The following is a 20,321-nucleotide window of genomic DNA, read 5'->3' on the forward strand; positions in this document are numbered from 1 at the left end:
CTGCTGCTCCATATTCAGCCCCATCATAAGATACCTACTCAATCACCCATAAAGAAGATACAAAAGACAGAGTATATATATTTAATTAAATACTTTGTAAGATTAATGGTAGCTGAAGAAAAAATATCAGTTTCTTGAAGACATTATCAGTTTCTTGTCTTACATTTTCATTAACATAGAAATTTAGCTTCTCTAAAAAAAAAATTAAAAAAAATTATGGCAGCATAAATTTGAGCAGTCAGCTGGATTTTTGCGATAAGCTGCTTTGGTCTGATAAATGTATTCCTGCAGGCTGCACCCTGGCTTCTCTACCATCTAAAATGATATACTGAACACTAATACACCAACACAAAGCCTGAGGGCAATTTTATAAAAGTACATTTCTAGATGAATGTGTGTGTGTGTGTGTGTGTGTGTATGTGTGTGTGTGTGTGTGTGTGTGTGTGCGTGTGTGTGTGCGTGTGTGTGTGTGTGTGTGTGTGTGTGTGTGTGTGTGTGTGTGCATGGAAGCATGTAAATGTGATCATCTGTATGCCTGGAGAATGCACTCAGCAATTTAGTCACGCTTAACATTCATCTGTACATAACTACCATACTTTATGTGCTTTATGTGCTGCTTCAGCATAAGACTGCTGTGGAAAGAGTGCTCTCTTACCATGCAAGGCTTATCCATTCGGGTGCGACCTCTAGTGGACACGCATGATATTGTCCTCATAATGCACTTACAAAAAAGTTCCCTATAGACATCTATTGAAGAAGAAGAGCAAATAAAAAAGAAACAACAAACCAGTCAACCAATTAGCAACTCCTTGAAACGTGCTGTCTACGTCAAACATGAATATAATTTAACAAACATAACTTCTGATAAGATGCAAATTGATAAGATTTGACAAAGCCTGGCATATTGCTGGAAAACAGAGGATGTTGATAATGCCGTTGAAACTACAGTGCGTGACGTAGCTAAACTACCATGTAAACAACATGTTGCAATATTTAACCACCAGCATAAAACAACAACAAAACCCAAAACAAAAACATCGAAAAACAAAACTTTCAACTTTGATTTGTGCCAAATACGTTTTGTTCAAGTATCAAGCTCGGGTCAGTTTATAATTCATGCATGCACTTACATCGCCACCTCTTGGTTACTCTAGGCACTGACCAAGTACGTTAAACATGCACGGTTTCGCTTATTTAATACGCTTTAATTGTATAGCACCTTTCATACAGCTCAGTGTGTTAAAAGAAGAGTATTAAAAGACAAAAAGGATGTATTATTTAAAAATAATATTATTTAGCATAAAAATAGAATATGGTAAAATAAATAAAACAAAGCAAAACAAAATAAATATTAGCAGCTACAGTAAAAGGTCAATATATAATAACTATAATTCTAATAATAAAAGGTTTAATGAAAAGATATATTTTATGTCACGCTAGACCGGTGCCCAAAAGGGGGAGACACGCCCCCGCAGGACCAGGACCATGTCACGCGCTTTGCTCGAGCACAATCACCTGTCTTCTGACATGAGACACCTGCACCTCATTAATCTGCACCTGTATTTATACACCCACAGGTCCGGAAGGATGGGGCTGCATATTATTAGCCGATCGACGCGAGCTTACTGCAGAGAAGCTACTCCGCTCTGACCCTCCCGCTAGACTCGGTGACGCATCGTGGAAAGAGCATGAATAATAAAGAACGTGAAAATGGAACTTCGCCTCTCGCTTCCTCTCTGCCGCCCCAGTCACATTTCAAGAACCAGCTGCTCTTCCAAGATATGAGATTGGGTCAGTTAGGTGCCGCCTGACACGTTTCTATTACACCAGTTTCGTGAAGTTGGAGGAACTGGAGCACAAGCTTTTCTGTAGTGGAAACACAACACACGCATACAGACACATATTTACACAACACACGCATACAGACACATATTTACACAACAAACGCATGCAGACACATTTCCACAACACATGTATACATCCACATATTTACACAACACGCATACAGACACATATTTACACAACACACGCATACAGACACATATTTACACAACACGCATACAGACACATATTTACACAACACGCATACAGACACATATTTACACAACAAACGCATGCAGACACATTTCCACAACACATGTATACATCCACATATTTACACAACACACGCATACAGACACATATTTACACAACAAACGCATGCAGACACATTTCCACAACACATGTATACATCCACATATTTACACAACACGCATACAGACACATATTTACACAACACACGCATACAGACACATATTTACACAACAAACGCATACAGACACATTTCCACAACACATGTATACATCCACATATTTACACAACAAATGCATACAGATACATTTACACAACACATGTATATATCCACATATTTACACAACACACGCATAATAGATACATATTTACACAACACATGTATACAGACACATATTTACAAATAACTAAAGGTACATAACCCACAAGGCCACAAGTGTGAGATATTAAGTCACAAGAAGCACTGACGTGTAGGACTCAATCTATAAAGATCGACATGACATGATTCTTACAGGGTCCAATCCATAGTGAAATGTTCCTTGATTTAGTCTGTCATCAAATTCACACAACCAGAAGTAACGAAAAGGTTGCTCTCTCGTCGTGTATTGCCGTAATTATGATCGACGAGACACGGCGGGAAGAGAGAAGAGAGAAAGCGGAGAGAGGAGAGTGAAAGAAGAGTTAATACGTTGCTTATCTTAGATGCCATTAGTGTTAAAAATGTACCCGTTATTATAAACCCAGCAATCTTGTCCTTACACAGCATCTGCTGCAGTCTCATAGAGAGTAGGAGACTGAGTAAGACCGCTACTCCATTAAAAATTATTGCTCCTATGAACCCAAAGATCCCAGTAATCACACTATATCTGATTATTGAGTAAGCCTGATAAACAGAGACTGAAAACCAAGCCAGCACAGGGAGGCACCTGCCTGGATACAGCAGGACTCAGAACAGCATAGTTGGAGATATTTCAGCACTTTTCCCCCTCAGCAGTGAAAATAAACTACAATTAAAGTTCTTTTCGTCATAAAGAACTAAACAAATCTGTTAGGGAATTGTGGTACTGTTTCCATAATGTTGTGATGGTGTTTCCATAATGTTGTGATGGTGGAAGTTAAGGATTTAGGTAGTCATGCTTATTCTCACTATAGTCTTATTTGTAAACACAAAAATTCACACAAGACTAAATACTGGAGAAAGAAAAACATACATAAATGTGTTACATGTTAACAATTACATGTTATTTTTCCCAGCCATTTCCTTTTGAAACAAGATCATTCTATTATGTTCAGCTTTGGCAAATGTTCACTGCAGCATCTATCTAAGTAATACCACGCAACACTGATGAACATAATATGAGTCACTGAATCCAGAGGCAGAAGAATCTTGTACAGATTATAAAGATGTTTGGAGTATTCACCGCAATCCATGCGTGATGATGTAGAAAACGTGTGCTCTGAGCTGTGTTATATAAACTCTGCTAAACATGAGATGGTGATTAACTTGCTTAATTATTCAATTAAAATATCAATCAATTATTCAAAAATATTACTAATATATGGAATAATCTGTTATCCATTTGGTCCATTTTTACATACTGATATCTACATAATCAGTAAAAATACATTAAACTGCAAACAGTCCAAGTCTTCCAGGAGCTATATATTAACACAAATTATTTAAAGGATGAAAATTGGTTTAAAATTATTATAAAGGTTGAAAATTATTTAATTGAAATTTAAATCAGAAATGTTTCATTACATAGAGCTGTTAAAATACATATGGGCTGAAAACGGAGTGAAAGCGAGATTACCTGACTAATGTTTGTACATTAAAACCTCTGTAGTAGAAAACGATACCTAGCAAGCTTTACCGTTTACCGTTTGAGTACAAACTATTATACACACAAGTCGAAGGAACAGAAACAGAAAGCTAACGCTGAATTCACCTACACCTATTAAACCTGTCAACGCAGCGGTGAATTCACATGATTTCGCGAATGTGCCATTTAATGGAAGGGTCATTAATTAATTAATTAGTTAATCTTCTGATCATTACTGAGAGATTTTATCTCGACCATGAGTTGCTATCTACTACTCGTTAAAAGAAAATCATATATTACCAAGTTGAACCATATATTGTTGTTGCTATGCTGGTTTAAAAATCTTATATCAATATATAAAGCTAGCTAGCCAGCACTTAGCACTCGCTACCGAGCGGGTACACCGTTAGCCTTAGTTTGTGTTAGCTTGTCAACAAATATTAATATATAATATTAATGAACATTTATGTTCATTCTATCACCCCGATACAGACTCTCTCTCCTGACTGTTCCACTGGTTGAAATAAAAATAATAAAATTAAAAATAATAAATTTACCGATTGTAGGGCAGTCTCCTAAAATGGAAAATACAACATTAAATATGTCCTTATAAGAAGTTGCTCTCGGTAAGATGACCCCCCCCCCCCCCACACACACACACACACACGTATGTTATTATTTCTAAAATGTAGTATTTTGTGACTAGTGTACCCTGGAAGATATTTTGTGGTAGTTCTTCCCTGAAGCAAGCAATTCTTCTACATCAAGCCAATCTTCTGGAACAGCTTATATGGAAAATACAACTGATGTACATACATTCATTGCTACAGTAATGAAAAAGTCCTCTTGTTTTATTCTTTTTGCATTTCATTCTTTTCATGTCTACTACATGGTATTTAGAAATTAGCTAAATAATTACTAGAGTACGTTTGAACCTGAAGTGTTTTTTCTTAAACTCTAAATATGCTTTCATCAACAGATCACTTATATACAGTTAGCATTTTTACTTCTAATTTCTATTATTTTCTGAATTTTGGACTAGTTGCTGAAGTCAAACTTCACACACTTATATGCACTCCTGTTGCAGTCTTGCACATTATCCTACTTGCTGCTAGAGTACTGTACTAAGCCAGCACTGTACTCTGCACTGTTCTGGCTGCTACCGGTGACTGCTATGTTCGGTGTAGCATGTCACTGACTCCTATGCACAACTCACTTTACATATTCCCAGTACTGTGTACTGGTCAAAATAAATGTAATGTCAAATGCACTGTTCATTGTGTATTGTTCCTGTATTTATTTATTGTATGACATTTTGCACTGTATTGTATTGTGTTGTTGCACCATGGTCCTGGAGGAACATTGTTTCGTTTTTGCTGTGTACTTGTATATAGCTGAAATGACAATAAAGCCTTTTGAACCTTTAATTAGTTCATGTATTTAAACCCTGTTTTGTTCCCTTTGTCTTGGCTGTTCATTGGATGTTTGGATATATGTCTGAAAGGTTTTGAAAGACCGTATCTGTATGCCCATAAGTTTGCACTCCATGTATCTTAGTCAGACTGTTTTTCCTAGCCTTATTGTTTTTCCTAGCCTCCGATTTCTTCCTAGTCTCTGTTATAGCCTGCTTCCCCTGTTTGCCTTTGTGTGCTTTTGTTTTTATTATCATGTATCCCCATACTCTATGTATTGGCTCAATTACCCTAGACCATTATAATGATTCTCAATCTGGATTTGCCCCTAATAAATCTTACTCTTCTCTATACATGCATCCGCGTCCTTAACGCTCACCATTACAATCTCGGTGCATGTTTGTCATGCTTATGTGGCTTACATAACTGGATTTTTTCCAACAATACTCCAGATTATTTGAAATATATTTCTATTAATACACATTAATCTTAGGAACATGGGATAGCAGATGCTGAGGTAATGAACCTAAACAAACAAACCCCTTTAAGGATTTAATGACCATGATGAAAACAATACTCTATTTTGTCTCCAACAATGGCCCTTCAGTTTAACACCTCTACACAGCAACAACCACCACCACTGCAGTTTAACACCTCTACACAGCAACATCTACCAGTCTTCTGACTGAACAACACCCCCCCCACACACACACTCAGGACCAACCCAACAGCACACAACACCAGCATTCACTGCCTAACAGGTGAGGAAGAAACTTAAAAAGGGCATAGCCACTGGATCAGATGGCCTTGAGCCTAAAGTACTGAAACTGGGTGCTGAGATGTGTGTGGAACTCTTCAGAATATCGCAGTCATGTGGAAAACTGCTAGTGTGGTTCCTGTCCCCAAGAAAAAGCAACCAGTAGTGCTAAATGAATACCGGCCTGTTGCTCTGACATCTCACCCAATGAAGACACTGGAAATGCTGATGCTGGCTCACCTGAGACCAATGGTCAGATCAGCACTGGACCCTCTGCAGCGAGTCCAAAAAATGGTGATAGAACATAGAAGCACATTCAGACAGCTGCACTGTGCTCAAGAACAACATGCGAGATATTTCTTCCCCACTGCAATAAGACCATACAATAAGTCTCCTTGCTGGAGGGACACCACTACTGATCAGCTCTCTGAACTGAGCTACAATATACAGATCCATGTTTACAATATATTAAGGGGTGAAGGTAACTGTGGTTATCATGGTAATCGCAGCACTATAGACTGAAACCCCCAAACTGGGAGAATGGCTCCAACAGATACCAGGGTCAACATCCAAGATCTTGGTCCAGAAGAGTGCAGTTCTGGGAACAGCAGTCCTGCGAAGAGAATCAGTCCAAGAGTGAACGGAGCATAAGATACATTAACGGGACTAAATTACAGCAGCACATGCATTGAGAGAGTAATAAAATGGGATCCCAAAATACTAAATTAATGCAATATGACCCATCCGAGGAAACCAGCCCTTACATAATGACATGCGAAGGGACTATGGGGAGAGTTCCCTAAAGTGGTTGCCGATATGGGTAGATTGTTATGGGTTCCCTCGGAATGAGAGCTTGAGTGTGAAACTGCTTAATAATATACTTAGACGTATTGAAAACTGACCAAGGGATTCTGGTCAGCGTAAGGTATGGGATAGACACCATGGGAATATTATAGCAAGTCTTAAAATGTGGATAACAGAAAGAAAACAAACAAACAAACAAACAAACTAAGGGGACTGGGAGGGGGGATGAACCTAACTCCACTTCTCAGTGTGTGTCCTCCAGAGCCAATCCCGATTTCGACTCCACTCCACTGCAACGGAAACCAGCAGCCGTGGTGCCTGATCCAGTGGCGGCGGAATGTCCACCCACCTATGGACTGCCTCAAGCAGGACCACACACTGGTCTCTTAGATGAAGCCCACGCCATAGAATGAAGGCATCACCCTCAGAGTGGTTAACCAGGAAATGGATGCTGACACCTCGTTTGGACTCAGCAGACTGGCTGAAGACTATGCCAGACATCATGAAGCTCAAATTCAAAGAACAGAGCAGACAACATGGATCAAGCCATGTTCACCATGATGCAATTGTGGAAAAGAAGGAAATTTTTTCAGAAACTGTCCAGACCCAGACGGCCAAGCCGCGAGAAACGATCTGGAAGAGGTGGACTGACGGGCGGAGGAGAGGCGGGACAGCTGTGAGGGACCACCAACCCCATCAGAAAAAAGGGAAGTGCCAGATTTTTATTCTGTGTATTCTCAGCAATTAAGTAAGGGACCCCTAGCATTACCCCAAGTTATCTTAACTGTTAACGGCAAACAATCGAAGATAGCGGTCCCAGGCACTCAGTAATTCAAGCCAAAGGGTTTAATGTACCAATTACTAATAGGACGGTGTCCATAATGGGTGCGAGTGGAAAGGTGGTGCATGAAAGGATGTCTGCGCCTCTCCAATGTCAGATGGGGGAACGAAAGTTTCGACATGGGTTCCTTATTTCTTCTGTGTGCCCGATCAACCTGCTGGCTCGAGATTTGATGTGCAAATTGAGTTGTAGTTTAGTAAGCTCCCCAAAGGGACTCAGTGTTACCTTCGCGGAAGGTGAAGCCGGTGCACAGATGGTGCAGCTGGGAGAGGGGGAGCCGGGATATATCTACGAGTCGGGGTTGCAAGGTGGGTCAGGGAAAATAACCGAACACATGATCGAAACCGCCAGAAGGGCAACTAAGGGAAGATTTAACTATATGAATGCTGAATGTTTGCATGTGACTGCATATGTTTCCGATGGTCCAGACAAGCAGTATGCGGAAGCTTTTTTCTGTCATAAAAACCTAGAGACCATTAGAACTAAATATTTGTATTGGGATGATTTTGTCTGATGAACAGAAACGGTGGTATGATGTTGAGTACTCCATCCCCCATGTCTCACTAGGAAGAAATAATCCTTTTAGACAATGGCGGGAGGTGGGACCATGGATAAGACGAATGAGTCATCTCCACAGATGGGAACCCACTGAACAACCCACTATTCACTATAATGCAGGAGTAGATGCATTCCAAATGACTCTGCCGTATGTAATTACGGCTAACAGAACTGTAGAGCTTACCTCACCTCATCGGAGTCTACCCTTGACTAACTTTGTAGCATCGGAATTCAAGCATGACAATTATTTGAGCGAGGTACCGGATATCTTGTGGGCTAAAGGGAAAAACGATTTGGGATTAATCAAAAATTGTGAGCCAGTGCAGATTACACCAAAGGGCACATACAGACCAAAACAACCCCAATACTCGTTGAAAAAGGAGGCTATAGAAGGTATTAGGCCAGTATTCCAATCCCTTCGAGACGCCGGTGTAATAATACCATGCCCATCCTCGCCTGTCTGTACCCCCATATTTCCTGTGAGGAAACCACAGCGTGATGAGTGGAGATTTGTGCAAGATTTACAAGCAGTAAATGCAGCAGTACAAGCAAGGGCGCCTGAAGTGCCAAATCCGCACACCATATTATCACAAATACCACATGACTGTCGATGGTTCACCATTGTGGATCTGGCGAATGCTTTTTTTAGAGTACCGGTACATCCAGATAGCCAGTTTTGGTTTGCTTTTTCCTTTGAAGGAAAACCCTACACGTTTACGCGCCTCTGTCAGGGCTATTGTGAATCGCCAACCATTTATAATGCAGCATTAAGACAAATCTTAGAAGGTCTTACCCTTCCTGCAGGCACAACTCTGCTGCAAAATGTGGATGATTTATTATTAGCAGCGCCAACAGAGGAGTTGTGCAAGCAAGCCACTTTATGCCTGTTGAAACATATAGCTGCAGAAGGGCATAAAGCTAGTAGAGAAAAATTACAGAACTGTAAAGAGGAAGTAACTTTCTTGGGGCATATTATTAAGGGGAATACACACAGGATGTCTCACAACTGAGGACAAGCTATAATTTGGCTACCTAAACCGACCACAAAGAAACAGGTGTTGTTTTTCCTGGGCATGTGTTCGTACTGTCATACTCCCCTCTTACCGTTTTAGTCCCACACGCAGTACACCGAACACTGCAGGACCAAAGAGTGTCACACTTATCAGCCCAGCAGTGGCTGAGCAGGTGCGCGCACTGTTCTAACCATAGAGATGGAGGAATCATGAACGCCCAGACTAACCAAAGCATGATTAGCAGATACACTGTAGGAGTCGTTTTTTTTAATTTATCTTCTTTTCTATTCGCTTTGGGCGTTACTGCCACTGTCTGTGTATAAGGGGAGGGGGACTGTACTGCGGTTCAGTTCTCTTTCTCTGTTATACAGGAGACAGAACTCTATAATAAACTTTTTTACTACGCAATGCAGAAAGCTGTCCGTGTTTGATGTGCTCTCATTTTTCCACCACATTAGTCAGAAGAATAGAAGCAAAAAGCTAAAGTTTTACTCAAATACATCAGTTAACCCTGTCAATATTGCATATTAAGGTGTCATGATTTTGGGCATGCGGAGCTTTAGGGAACACGGGGGAACACCTGCACACAAGCCCGTGTGCCGTACTTCTGGTTTTACTGGGACAGAACAGGAGGAATGTCACAGCACTTTCATGGCTATGATTCTGTCTTCTTTTTTTTTTTTTACTGCAGCCAATTTACAATTACGCCGTTTAGCAGACGCTCTGCATAAAAGCATGTGCTAAATGCAAACTCTGTGTGACTTAATACAAAAGTGACTGACATCAATTACCCGTTGTGTAATTGACTTCAGTCGAAAATGATTGACATATCTGCTCTTTTGTACACCGACTACAGCTCCTCCCTGTATGACGTATCCATGTGCGCTGTAGATGTGAACCAGGTTTAAAAGAGGGCACAGCAGCGTAGTCCGTGTGCTGCAGCCTGTTCTTATCCACACACCCTCACTGAACACGTTTTCTTCTCTCTCTCTCTCTACATTTGGTAAGTCATTGCACCATAACTGATAACTGAAATCTAGTGTTTCTCAATGACTAATATACACGATCTCTAAATCTTTTTAATACTGGCTTAATACAAAAGTGAATGACATCAAATGCTCGTTGTGTAATTGACTTCATGTAACGTTGGGCGGTAAGGAGGCAGACGCATGTGCGGAGAAGATCGAGATTTAATAGGGGCAAATCCAGAATCAGAGTCGTTAAAGCAGTCCAGGGTCATACAGCCAACATGGAGATACATGACAAATTAGACAAGGGCTAGGATACACAAGTAACTAAACACAAACAGCGAGTGAGCTCAACAAATGACTTCTGTTCAGGCCTAATGCAATCGCTTTTTGAGTATAGCTAAATTCAAAACACGTAATAAAACCGTTACTCTAGATTATGAATATTCAATAAAATTGAAAACTAAAAGTCTTTATGTGAAACCAGATGGATGTTTTAATTGGTACTTCCTTTTGAACTAAATTCATGTAAAGAAACATACATGCAAACACTTGTTCGTATTTCTAAAGTGTATTATTTTGAGACTATTTTATGCTGGAATATGTTGCTAGTTCTTCTTCTACATCGGGTCCAGCCAGCCTGGAAGAGCCAGAATGGAAAAGAAAACAAATGTGCGTACAGCCGTTGTCACAGTAAAGCAAAATTCCTTATTTTATTCCTTATGCATTTAATTTGTCTCATGTCTACCACATGGTTTGTGTGACTGGCCTTGAGATGACTCTGTTACTGTTTAAGAGATTTCGTTTTGAATGCTTTATTATGTTTGTAACACTATCACAGAAGTCAGAGCCAGAAAAGGGGGACATGGTTGCATTCCCTCGAGGACCTTCTGGCGTGGTATTCAAACACTATGGGATTGCTGATGGAGCAGGAAATGTGATTCATTTTGCACCTGACCAAGGTAATTATTTACCTTGTAAATAGGGCTGATTTTGAAAATTTTGGCTTTGTTTTCCAGTTTTATGTCCATGTTTGTTTTAACATCTTAATGTTTTATTCTCACTGATTTCTAATGATCTTCCCTCCCCAGGATTCTCTGAAGGGACCTACAAGAAAGAGTCCATCAAGGATGTGGCCACACACGACTACTATGTTGATAATAGTCAAGATAACAAGAAAAATCCTCTGCCTCCTGAAAGGATTCTGAAAGATGCTGAAGCCAAGATCGGGACACAAGCTCACTATGATCTAAGTAATTTTAACTGTGAAATAGCCGCATCTGAGCTGAGGTATGGAAAAGGCCATGGTAGCTCTACACAGGTATGTCCTGGCTATAAAAGAATCTGTCATGCTTCACAACTCACCAGTCCATGTGGCGTTTGTTTATGTTTTGTTTTGTTTGTGTTGCCATGTGCTTTTGTTGCTTCCCTGTTTCCACTTGTTGCCACGAACCCCCCTTTGTTTACCAACTTCCTCACCTGTCCTTTGTTTACTCACCCATTTGGTTCTGTATAAATATCTCTTTGTTTTGGGGGAAAGTGTGTGTGTGTGTGTGTGTGTGTGTGTATGTGTGTGTGTATGTGTATGTGTATGTGTATGTGTGTGTGTATGTGTGTGTGTATGTGTGTGTGTGTGTGTGTGTGTGTGTGTGTGTGTGTGTGTGTGTGTGTGTGTGTGTGTGTGTGTGAGCCATAGTTGTCCATTGTTTGAGATCATATTGTGCAGTAATTGTGGTTCCATTTATGCATGTTTGTTCCTTATTTGTTTTTGTGTGTCTGGTTCTTGTTTTTACTTTTGCTTTCATTAAACTTCTTTTCTTTCATTATCTTAGAAAAATAAATGTTCTAGAAATGTAATGAATTATGATGTGTGTGCATTAATATGTATTTTATTTTTTTTAGGTTGAACAATCAATGTTGGGGAAAGATAAATATGATCACATGTATGATTTACAAGATCAGTTTGGAACAGGCACAGGCATACAAAGGTTTACATAGTGTGATTTACCAGGAGAGTATTGAAGTTTTCAAGGAATACAAAATTTGCTGCAATTTCGAAAGCAAGCTTTAAACTATGCTAGCAACCTTTTTCTGTTTGCCCAGGAACAGACAAGCGAGACTCGCAAACTTATGTCAAACTCACAAAATATTTTCCATAAGAAAAAACTGAGCAATGAGTGGTCCTGTAATTTTTGTGAACAGAAATTAACTACATAATTACTAGAGTAAGTTTGAACCTAAAGTGTTCTTTCTTAAATCTAAATATGCTTTCATCAATGGATCACTTATATACAGTTAGCATTTTTACTTTTAGTTTTTATTGTTTTCTGAATTTTGTATGCAGGCTTTTGTGTGTAAACTCATTCATAAAGTCTGTAAACATTTATATCTGCAATGTCAACTGCATGTGGAATGAGGATTTTTATTTAAAGTGAATAAAGATTGGTGTGTATGTTTGTCATGTTGTTTTCATTTGTTGCCCTTAAGCCAAAGAAAGTTTGAATATTTTTAGCCAACATAGAATTTGAAACTTTTTAGAATCATACATCATAACATCATATTGACATTTTCAGCATTTGGCAGACACTCTTATCCAGAGCAACATATTTATTAGTATGACAGGATATCATATATAACTGTTTGGTTTTTTTTTGTTTGTTTGTTTGTTTGTTTGAAAACTCCAAATGATCTGAAATATGTTCCTACTCATATACATTTGTTATCTCAGGAATGTTATCTCAGATGCTGTGGTAATGAACCTAAAAAAACAAACAAACCCCTTTAAGGATTTAATGACCATGATCAGATAGAGAATTCAGACAAATGCTCTGTAAATGCTGCTCTGTAACACACATAAAAAGGCAAGAAGTCACAAACACCAGTAGAAGATGCAAAATATATATTATATTGTGACCCAGGTTGATTACACATGGTGAACAGGTGTCTGAATCAGAACCACAGAGAACCTTAGAGAACCATGCTCAGTACATTTACAGTGTTCAGCAGATGCTCTAATCCTGAACATGTATGTGGTAGTTTTCATTTTAACACATTAATGAATTTATGAAGAGATTAAACTTTATGATTTTCAGCATAAAAAAAACGTAAATCAGTTATGAGGACCATTTATGATCCACAGATCAGTATTTCTGTTACTGTCCCTGAATCTACTTCTATTCATAATGAACTTCTTGTCTTTGATATAGTCTTTGATATGTTTAGCTCATAAACCAATAGGAAAAGCTTAGATGAAAATATCCACCTGTACCTGCCGAGAACTCTTTGGGTGATGGTCTTCTGTATTTAATCGTGTCTAGCATGTTCTTCATATGTCACTGCTTGGTGCAGCTACTAGTCACAGTGGCTCCCTGTTTTTTTTTGTCTATTTTGTTTGTTTTTAAGTTTAAAAACATACATCGCTTTGAAGGGATGTTCTCTATAAATTACAAAATCAGAATACTGATGGGATAACATGCATTACAAAATACATCGATTTCTGTGTGGACTCTGTTGTACCTCCAAATGATGCTTTCTGATACTTTCACGGTAGCAAGACATGGCATATGATTAACCTACAATCCCTCCCGAACCAGCAGAAAACGTTGGAGACCAAATTGGAGCACAGGAATGCATGTGACGTATGGAAAGGCCTGAAAGACATCACAGACCTCATCCAGTGCAGCCCTGGAACATCAGTGGGAAATTGTGAGTTAAATCAGTTTTTTATTTGGTTTGAAAATGGGTCTCCTCCTGCCGCATCATTTTCGGCTGTCTCCAACAATGGCCCTTCAGTTTAACGCCTCTAAACAGCAACAGCCACAAACATCGCAGTTTAACGGCACTACACAGCAACAGCCACCAGCATTCTCACTGAACAACACCACCCTTCGTCCCCCCCCCCCCCCCCCACTCAGGACCAGCCCAACAGCACACAACACCAGCATTCACTGCCTAACAGGTGAGGAAGAAACTTAAACAAGGCAAAGCCACTGGATCAGATGGCCTTGAGCCAAAAGTAATGAAACTGTGTGCTGAGAAGCTGTGTGGAATTCTTTGGAATATCCCAGTCATGTGGAAAACTGCTAGTGTGGTTCCTATCCCCAAGAAAAAGCGACCAGTGGTGTTAAATGACTACCGGCCTGTTGCTCTGACACCCCACCCAATGAAGACACTGGAAACGCTGATGCTGGCTCACCTGAGACCAATGGTCAGATCAGCACTGGACCCTCTGCAGTGAGTCCAAAAAATGGTGATAGAACATAGAAGCACATTCAGTGGTCGACTCAAACAGCTGCACTGTGTTAAAGAACAACATGTGAAATATTTCCTTCCCACTGCAATAAGACCATACAACAAGTCTCCTTGCTGGAGGGACACCACTACTGATCAGCTCTCTGAACATGATGTTTGCCCAATGGTCAGTTCAGCGCTGGACCCTCTGCAGTGTGTGTAGCAGGATAGCATTGGAGTGATTGATGCACTGGACAAAGGCAATACTGTGAGGATCATGTTTTTTTAATTTCTTCAGTCCATTTAACACCATCTCTCTTGAACTGTTCTGCAGCTTTGAGCACAGTTAGCAGACCATGTTGAGAAAATTCTGCTAATCAGTTTATAAGCATTCCATATGGAACAGTTACTGTCCATACTCAAACCTGTTCAGTCTTATGGTGAAAAGAAAGCCATCAATGCCTCTTTTTGGGGTTTGTATGACACCGCACAAACACAGTACTGACTATACGAGAGAATTGGCAGAAGACTCACAGTTCCACAGGTATAAGGAAAATTTGGAACATTAAAGTTAGCAAGCACAGAAAAATGAAAATGTATTGCTGCGATAGTGCCAGTAGAGGCCGTGATGACATAACTGTAATCCACTGTAACACTGTGAGTGATCATTATGAGCAATGGGACAGAGGGAAATGCTCCGCTGCTTCCAGCTGGAGGAAGACAAACGTGCCGCTGTGGATTCCTGCAGCTACTGAACTGAACAGAATAACTTCAGTGCTCGTTACTGGAAATGTGTCACGGGCTTCACCACCACCACTTTGCACAGAATATAACAAAATGAATTAAATGAAGATACAATGTTTAAACACATACAAAATACAACAATTAAACACACATAAAACAAACGGAAACACATACCAGCTTTGAATATATCAGTTAACAATCATTATGTATCATGCATAATGCAGTTCAACTCAATAAAAAGGCCATCTTCATAATGACTGGTGTAGGGAAACTCCAAGTAACACAATAACAACAATATATCAAAGAAAAAAATTGAAAAAGAATCGTGCCACCTTCAACATGAACCTCTGGGTCAGCATGCATAACCACAGAAACAAAGACTTCTTTCCTGTTTGGGGTGTGTGAGCTGTTGCTCCTTCCTGACACTGCAGATACAGAAGAGACATTACTAGAAGTGAAAGAATCAGCACAGCACAGCTTCACACTGTTCAACACAATTAGACAAAACTCATAACAATCACAACAGAACAACAACTGTATCTCAAAAAAGATGACAATGATAATACAATGTTATGGAACAACACTACAATGTTATCTGAAATTTAAAAACAAAAACAAAACAGAATTTGTGAAAATATTAAAGAAACTTTAACACTCAAAACACTAAATGACGACATATTAAGCCATAGGTCAACAGCATGAACTGAAAACTAGTGATAATGCTAACTACCTAATGTAAGAGTCATGGTATATAAAAGTTAAAAGTTTTTTATTTGTAGCCCAGGGACTTATTTATTGCCATGTGTGGGCTGAGAACTGAGTGTCACACCTCGGCCCCTCCCACTTTTCCCTCATCACTCATTTATTGATGTGTGGCTCCTCCCCCCTCACTTGGGCAAAGGGCATTTGTTTCATCCCCCATTGGGTAACGGTTACTGTGCTCTGTAGACTAAAATAATTTAAACAATTGTACTTATGTTTTCAGCAATAGCCCAGTGTTTAAGACAGCCTATAAAAAATGTGGTTAAGATACATTAATTGTCAAAATACAAATCACATTTCCCCTTACTTGTTCTAAATTTAGATATACTAAGATGTATTTGCCTTTCAATAAAAATGCGTTTTTCAAAAAAATTTTTTAATTTAAAAATAAATATTTTTAAAACCAATATTTAAAATAAATAAATAAATAAATAAATTTTTATGGGTGTCACGATTTGCCCTTTGTCCTATCTCCATGGCTTCCCTGTCTCATGCTTTTACCTCCGTGTTTCATTATCTCCGCCCATCATTTGTAGCACCTGTGTCCGGTTAATGCTTATTACGACATTACTACAAGACCCAGTCTTGTTCACTGTTTGTTTGCTGGTCATTGTTATTCCTAGCTTCTGTTTGTATTTCAAGCGTCGTGTTTTTTCTGACAAACATCATCTGCAGATACATAGGTAGCCAGCAGGGGTCGCTGGCTTCACATGTGAAAACTAAAATCAGGGGAAAAGAAGCATTTTGGCTTTGGTGACTGGTTGTTCTCTTCTTCACAGCCAATGAAGTAACAAAATGCATAACTTAATCCTCAATCATTCAGAACTTTATGACTCGAACGTCTTCTGCCACATTCTACACAGTTTACAAAACAATAAACTGTGATATTACCTGTTGGGTATAATTTAAAAAATGATAAAATATCACAAAAAATCATCACCCTTAATTCAAAGTCTCCAAAAGAAAGAGCTAAGACTATTGAAGTAAATAATATCCCAGACAAACATGTTTAATACATTCTACAATAAACTTAATAACTTAAATCAGCATGCCTTTTTGGAAATTTCCTCTCGCTTACAAAGATCTCTAATTTGCTAGAGCAAAATCATATTATTAATCATTCATATTATTCATTCATTAAAGCAAACTGAGATCTTATTTATACATCTGAGGAACAACTACAGAAAGTCAGATTTAGTTGTAGCTTTTACAGTAAAATATAATCAGTGCTTCAGAAGACAGTAGATTGGTTGTTTTGATGGAATCTTCGATATTGATGGATCTTTCGTACCGAGTACCAATGACTGCTCTATGTGAAATTCACATTTTACCTCCCCAAAGTGATGAAAAACCAGGAACCACAAGGATCTTACAGGAAATGAACGTAACAGTGCTAGCAACATCTCACTATCAGAAACCTAATGTGAACAACCCAAAAACACTGGGAAGAAAAACTGAAAAATGGGTTAAAATGAATTTTAAAACAAGAACAATCACATTAGATGAGGACAGACGGCAGTTGGTGAAAGTTTACAAGCCAGTAGTTACTAGTGAACAGGTATAAATTTCTCTTATTTCTATCAGTCAAATTTACAAGGATAACTTCAATATTGTGTTCAGTTCATTAACCTACCTGACACATGCAGACGAACTCCATTGTTTTCTAGCTTGTTTTTTCTGTGAGTAACCTCACACCTGAATTCTCCGTGATCAGACTCCTGAACACCTCTCAGAATCAGAGACACGTTTCCTCTCTGACGTTCGTGGGTGAACAGACTCACTCTGTCCTCATAGCCCCTCCCCTCAGTCACCTGACCATTCTGGTACAGGTAAATACAGTCTGTCTCCTTAAACCACCTGATCTCCATGGAAACAGCACTGGTTTCAGGAGACAAATAGCATTGCAGGGTGACATCATCACCATTAAAATCCTGAAGTTGACCCCCGAATCTCATCATATTGGGCGTGCAGCTCTGAGCAGGACATCCAGAGTGTTTTACATCTTCCCAGCTGGAGACCAATTTAAACTCTGAGAGGAGAAACACAGTTATGCTTATAATTCCTCATAGTTACATAATTATATTAAGTGATAGGCAACTAAGATGATGTTGAATACTCATGAATGTTCAGAATGCTCAGAAGGTGACAGTTTGGGAGTCCTTTCAAGATCAATGCACACACACAATGATTAGCATCTGGTATTTATTTTAACCAACTGTGTGACCACTTCCTTTATTATATTAAAAACAACCAAAATCTAATGCACAAGTAAAGATACAACTCAAACTGCAATTGTTTAAACAAAAATTGCCTTTATTATGCATCACAGACAGAATATAAATAGATACACTCAGCAGATACATGCAGATGAATAACTGAGATTTCCTCTTTTTTCTCTCTGAGAATTTCACACTTGTATTGTCCAGAATCTGTGATTTTAACATCTCTCAGTATCAGAGACACATCTCTGAAGTATGGCATCCATGTGTGTTCCTTAAGTGCCACTCTATCTTCATAGCCCCGCCCCACAGTTACCTGACTTTGGTAAACACAGTCCATCCCCTTAAACCTCCTGATCTCTCTGGTAACTGTGCTGATTTCTTTTAGGAGGGTGCAGGGAAGGGTGATATCTTCACTAACAGTAGTACGGACTGTGTGAAATTGGCGATGAGGAGTTGCAGTTGCACTATATTTGGATCTCAGAGAGGACGCCATTGGGCTGGATTCTGCAGAGAGCATTTCTATTATGAAAAGACAAGGAATGGTTATTGTGTGTACAAAAACACACACAAACTGTACAAACAACCTCTGAATACACATGCTACACCACTATTACTGAACCTTAAAAACAGGACAGTCATTCTGGGTTTAAACTGAGGAGCTTTCGTGTTACACTGATGGGGATTAGTGTTACACTCAGGAGGTTTAGTGTTACAGTGAAGCGGTTTAGTTACACTGAAGGGGATGAACTCAAAAGCTCTTCCTTCTTTTTGTGTTTTACCTTATATACAAAGTGAAGTTCTGGAGTGTGAGTGAACAGGTTTTAAACCGAGATCTTAAAACCTGTTTCTGCAGTGGAAACCACTAAGCTAGTGCAGGCACTGCTCTGGATGCTCTGGGCAATTAACTTCCTTTTTACTCTCTCTTGCTTGGATGTGCATAAATTATCCCAGAGCCTGGACCAGCCCTCAGTCAGGGCTCAACTGATCCTGGACCAGCCCTCAGTCAGGGCTCAACTGATCCTGGACCAGCCCTCAGTCAGGGCCCCACTAATCCTAGACCAACACACTGTCACAACCTAACAATGAATGAATGAGGTTACACTTATATGACTGACAACCTAACAATTAATAAATTAGGTTACACTTATATGACTGACAACCTAACAATGAACAACCTAACAATTAATAAATTAGGTTACACTTATATGACTGACAACCTAACAATGAACAACCTAACAATTAATAAATTAGGTTACACTTATATGACTGACAACCTAACAATGAACAACCTAACAATGAACAACCTAACAATGAATGAATGAGGCCATACGTATATGACTGACTGTCACAGTTGGGCCCTCCCTAGCATCCTGTCATCGTGGTTTTCCTGTCTCGCGTATTTAGTTTGCTGCCGTGTTTCATTTTCTCCAGCTTTTATTCATTCCCCCTGTGTCTTGTTACCCCCATTAGTATGTGTATACATACCCTGTGCTACTCCCTCTTAGTTTGCTGGTCTTTGTGATTCCATGCCTCTGTCGTGATCTCTCTGCTTATGTTATTGTTATTGCTAGCCTCCGTTTGTTATTTGTAAATAGTTGTTCACACACACCAACACAGGGTAGCAAATTTTTACCCAACCTGCATGATTGATATGATTGATTGGTGTTTGATTTTCATCAGTGCAATTCCAGTGGTTACCAATCAATTTGCATATATTGGATCACAATTTGCATATATTGAATAATGTATGTTTGAATATACAGTGAATATAAAGTGTTTGCCTCCTTCCTGATATCTTTTTTTTTTTTTGCTTGTTTGTCAAACGTAAATGTTTCAGATCATCAAACAAATTTAAATATTAGACAAAGATAACACAAGTAAATACAAAATGCAGTTTTTAAATGAATGTTTTTACTATTAAGGGGGAAAAATCCAAACCTACATGGCCTTGTGTGAAAAAGTGATTGTCCCCTAAACCTAATAACTGGTTGGGCCACCCTTAGCAGCAACAGCTGCAATCAAGCCTCTGCGATAACTGGCAATGAGTCTTTTACAGCACTATGGAGGAATTTTGGCCCATTCATCTTGGCAGAATTATTGTAATTTGCTGGTATGTT

At 39.2% G+C, this 20,321-nt stretch overlaps 1 protein-coding gene across 1 annotated transcript; it reads left to right on the forward strand.

The window, feature by feature from the left end:
- Nucleotides 1-10,175: 10,175 nt before the first annotated feature.
- Nucleotides 10,176-12,698, forward strand: LOC118242166 (phospholipase A and acyltransferase 3-like). Its single transcript, XM_035531007.2, has 5 exons — nt 10,176-10,281; nt 10,859-10,918; nt 11,088-11,208; nt 11,338-11,567; nt 12,149-12,698. Exons 2-5 carry the CDS (start codon nt 10,901-10,903, stop codon nt 12,242-12,244), a joined length of 465 nt encoding a protein of 154 aa, XP_035386900.1. The 5' UTR covers nt 10,176-10,281; nt 10,859-10,900; the 3' UTR covers nt 12,245-12,698.
- The last annotated feature ends 7,623 nt before the right edge of the window (nt 12,699-20,321 follow it).

This window comes from Electrophorus electricus, chromosome 14, assembly GCF_041902795.1.
Source record: "Electrophorus electricus isolate QZ-2024a chromosome 14, ASM4190279v1, whole genome shotgun sequence".
Classification (NCBI taxonomy): domain Eukaryota; kingdom Metazoa; phylum Chordata; class Actinopteri; order Gymnotiformes; family Gymnotidae; genus Electrophorus; species Electrophorus electricus.

Bases quoted from the DNA above. Each gene is read 5' to 3' on its own strand.
- LOC118242166 (XM_035531007.2), top strand. The intron at 11,209-11,337 runs GTAATTATTTAC...TTCCCTCCCCAG, and splicing joins TCATTTTGCACCTGACCAAG to GATTCTCTGAAGGGACCTAC. The intron at 11,568-12,148 runs GTATGTCCTGGC...TATTTTTTTTAG, and splicing joins GCCATGGTAGCTCTACACAG to GTTGAACAATCAATGTTGGG.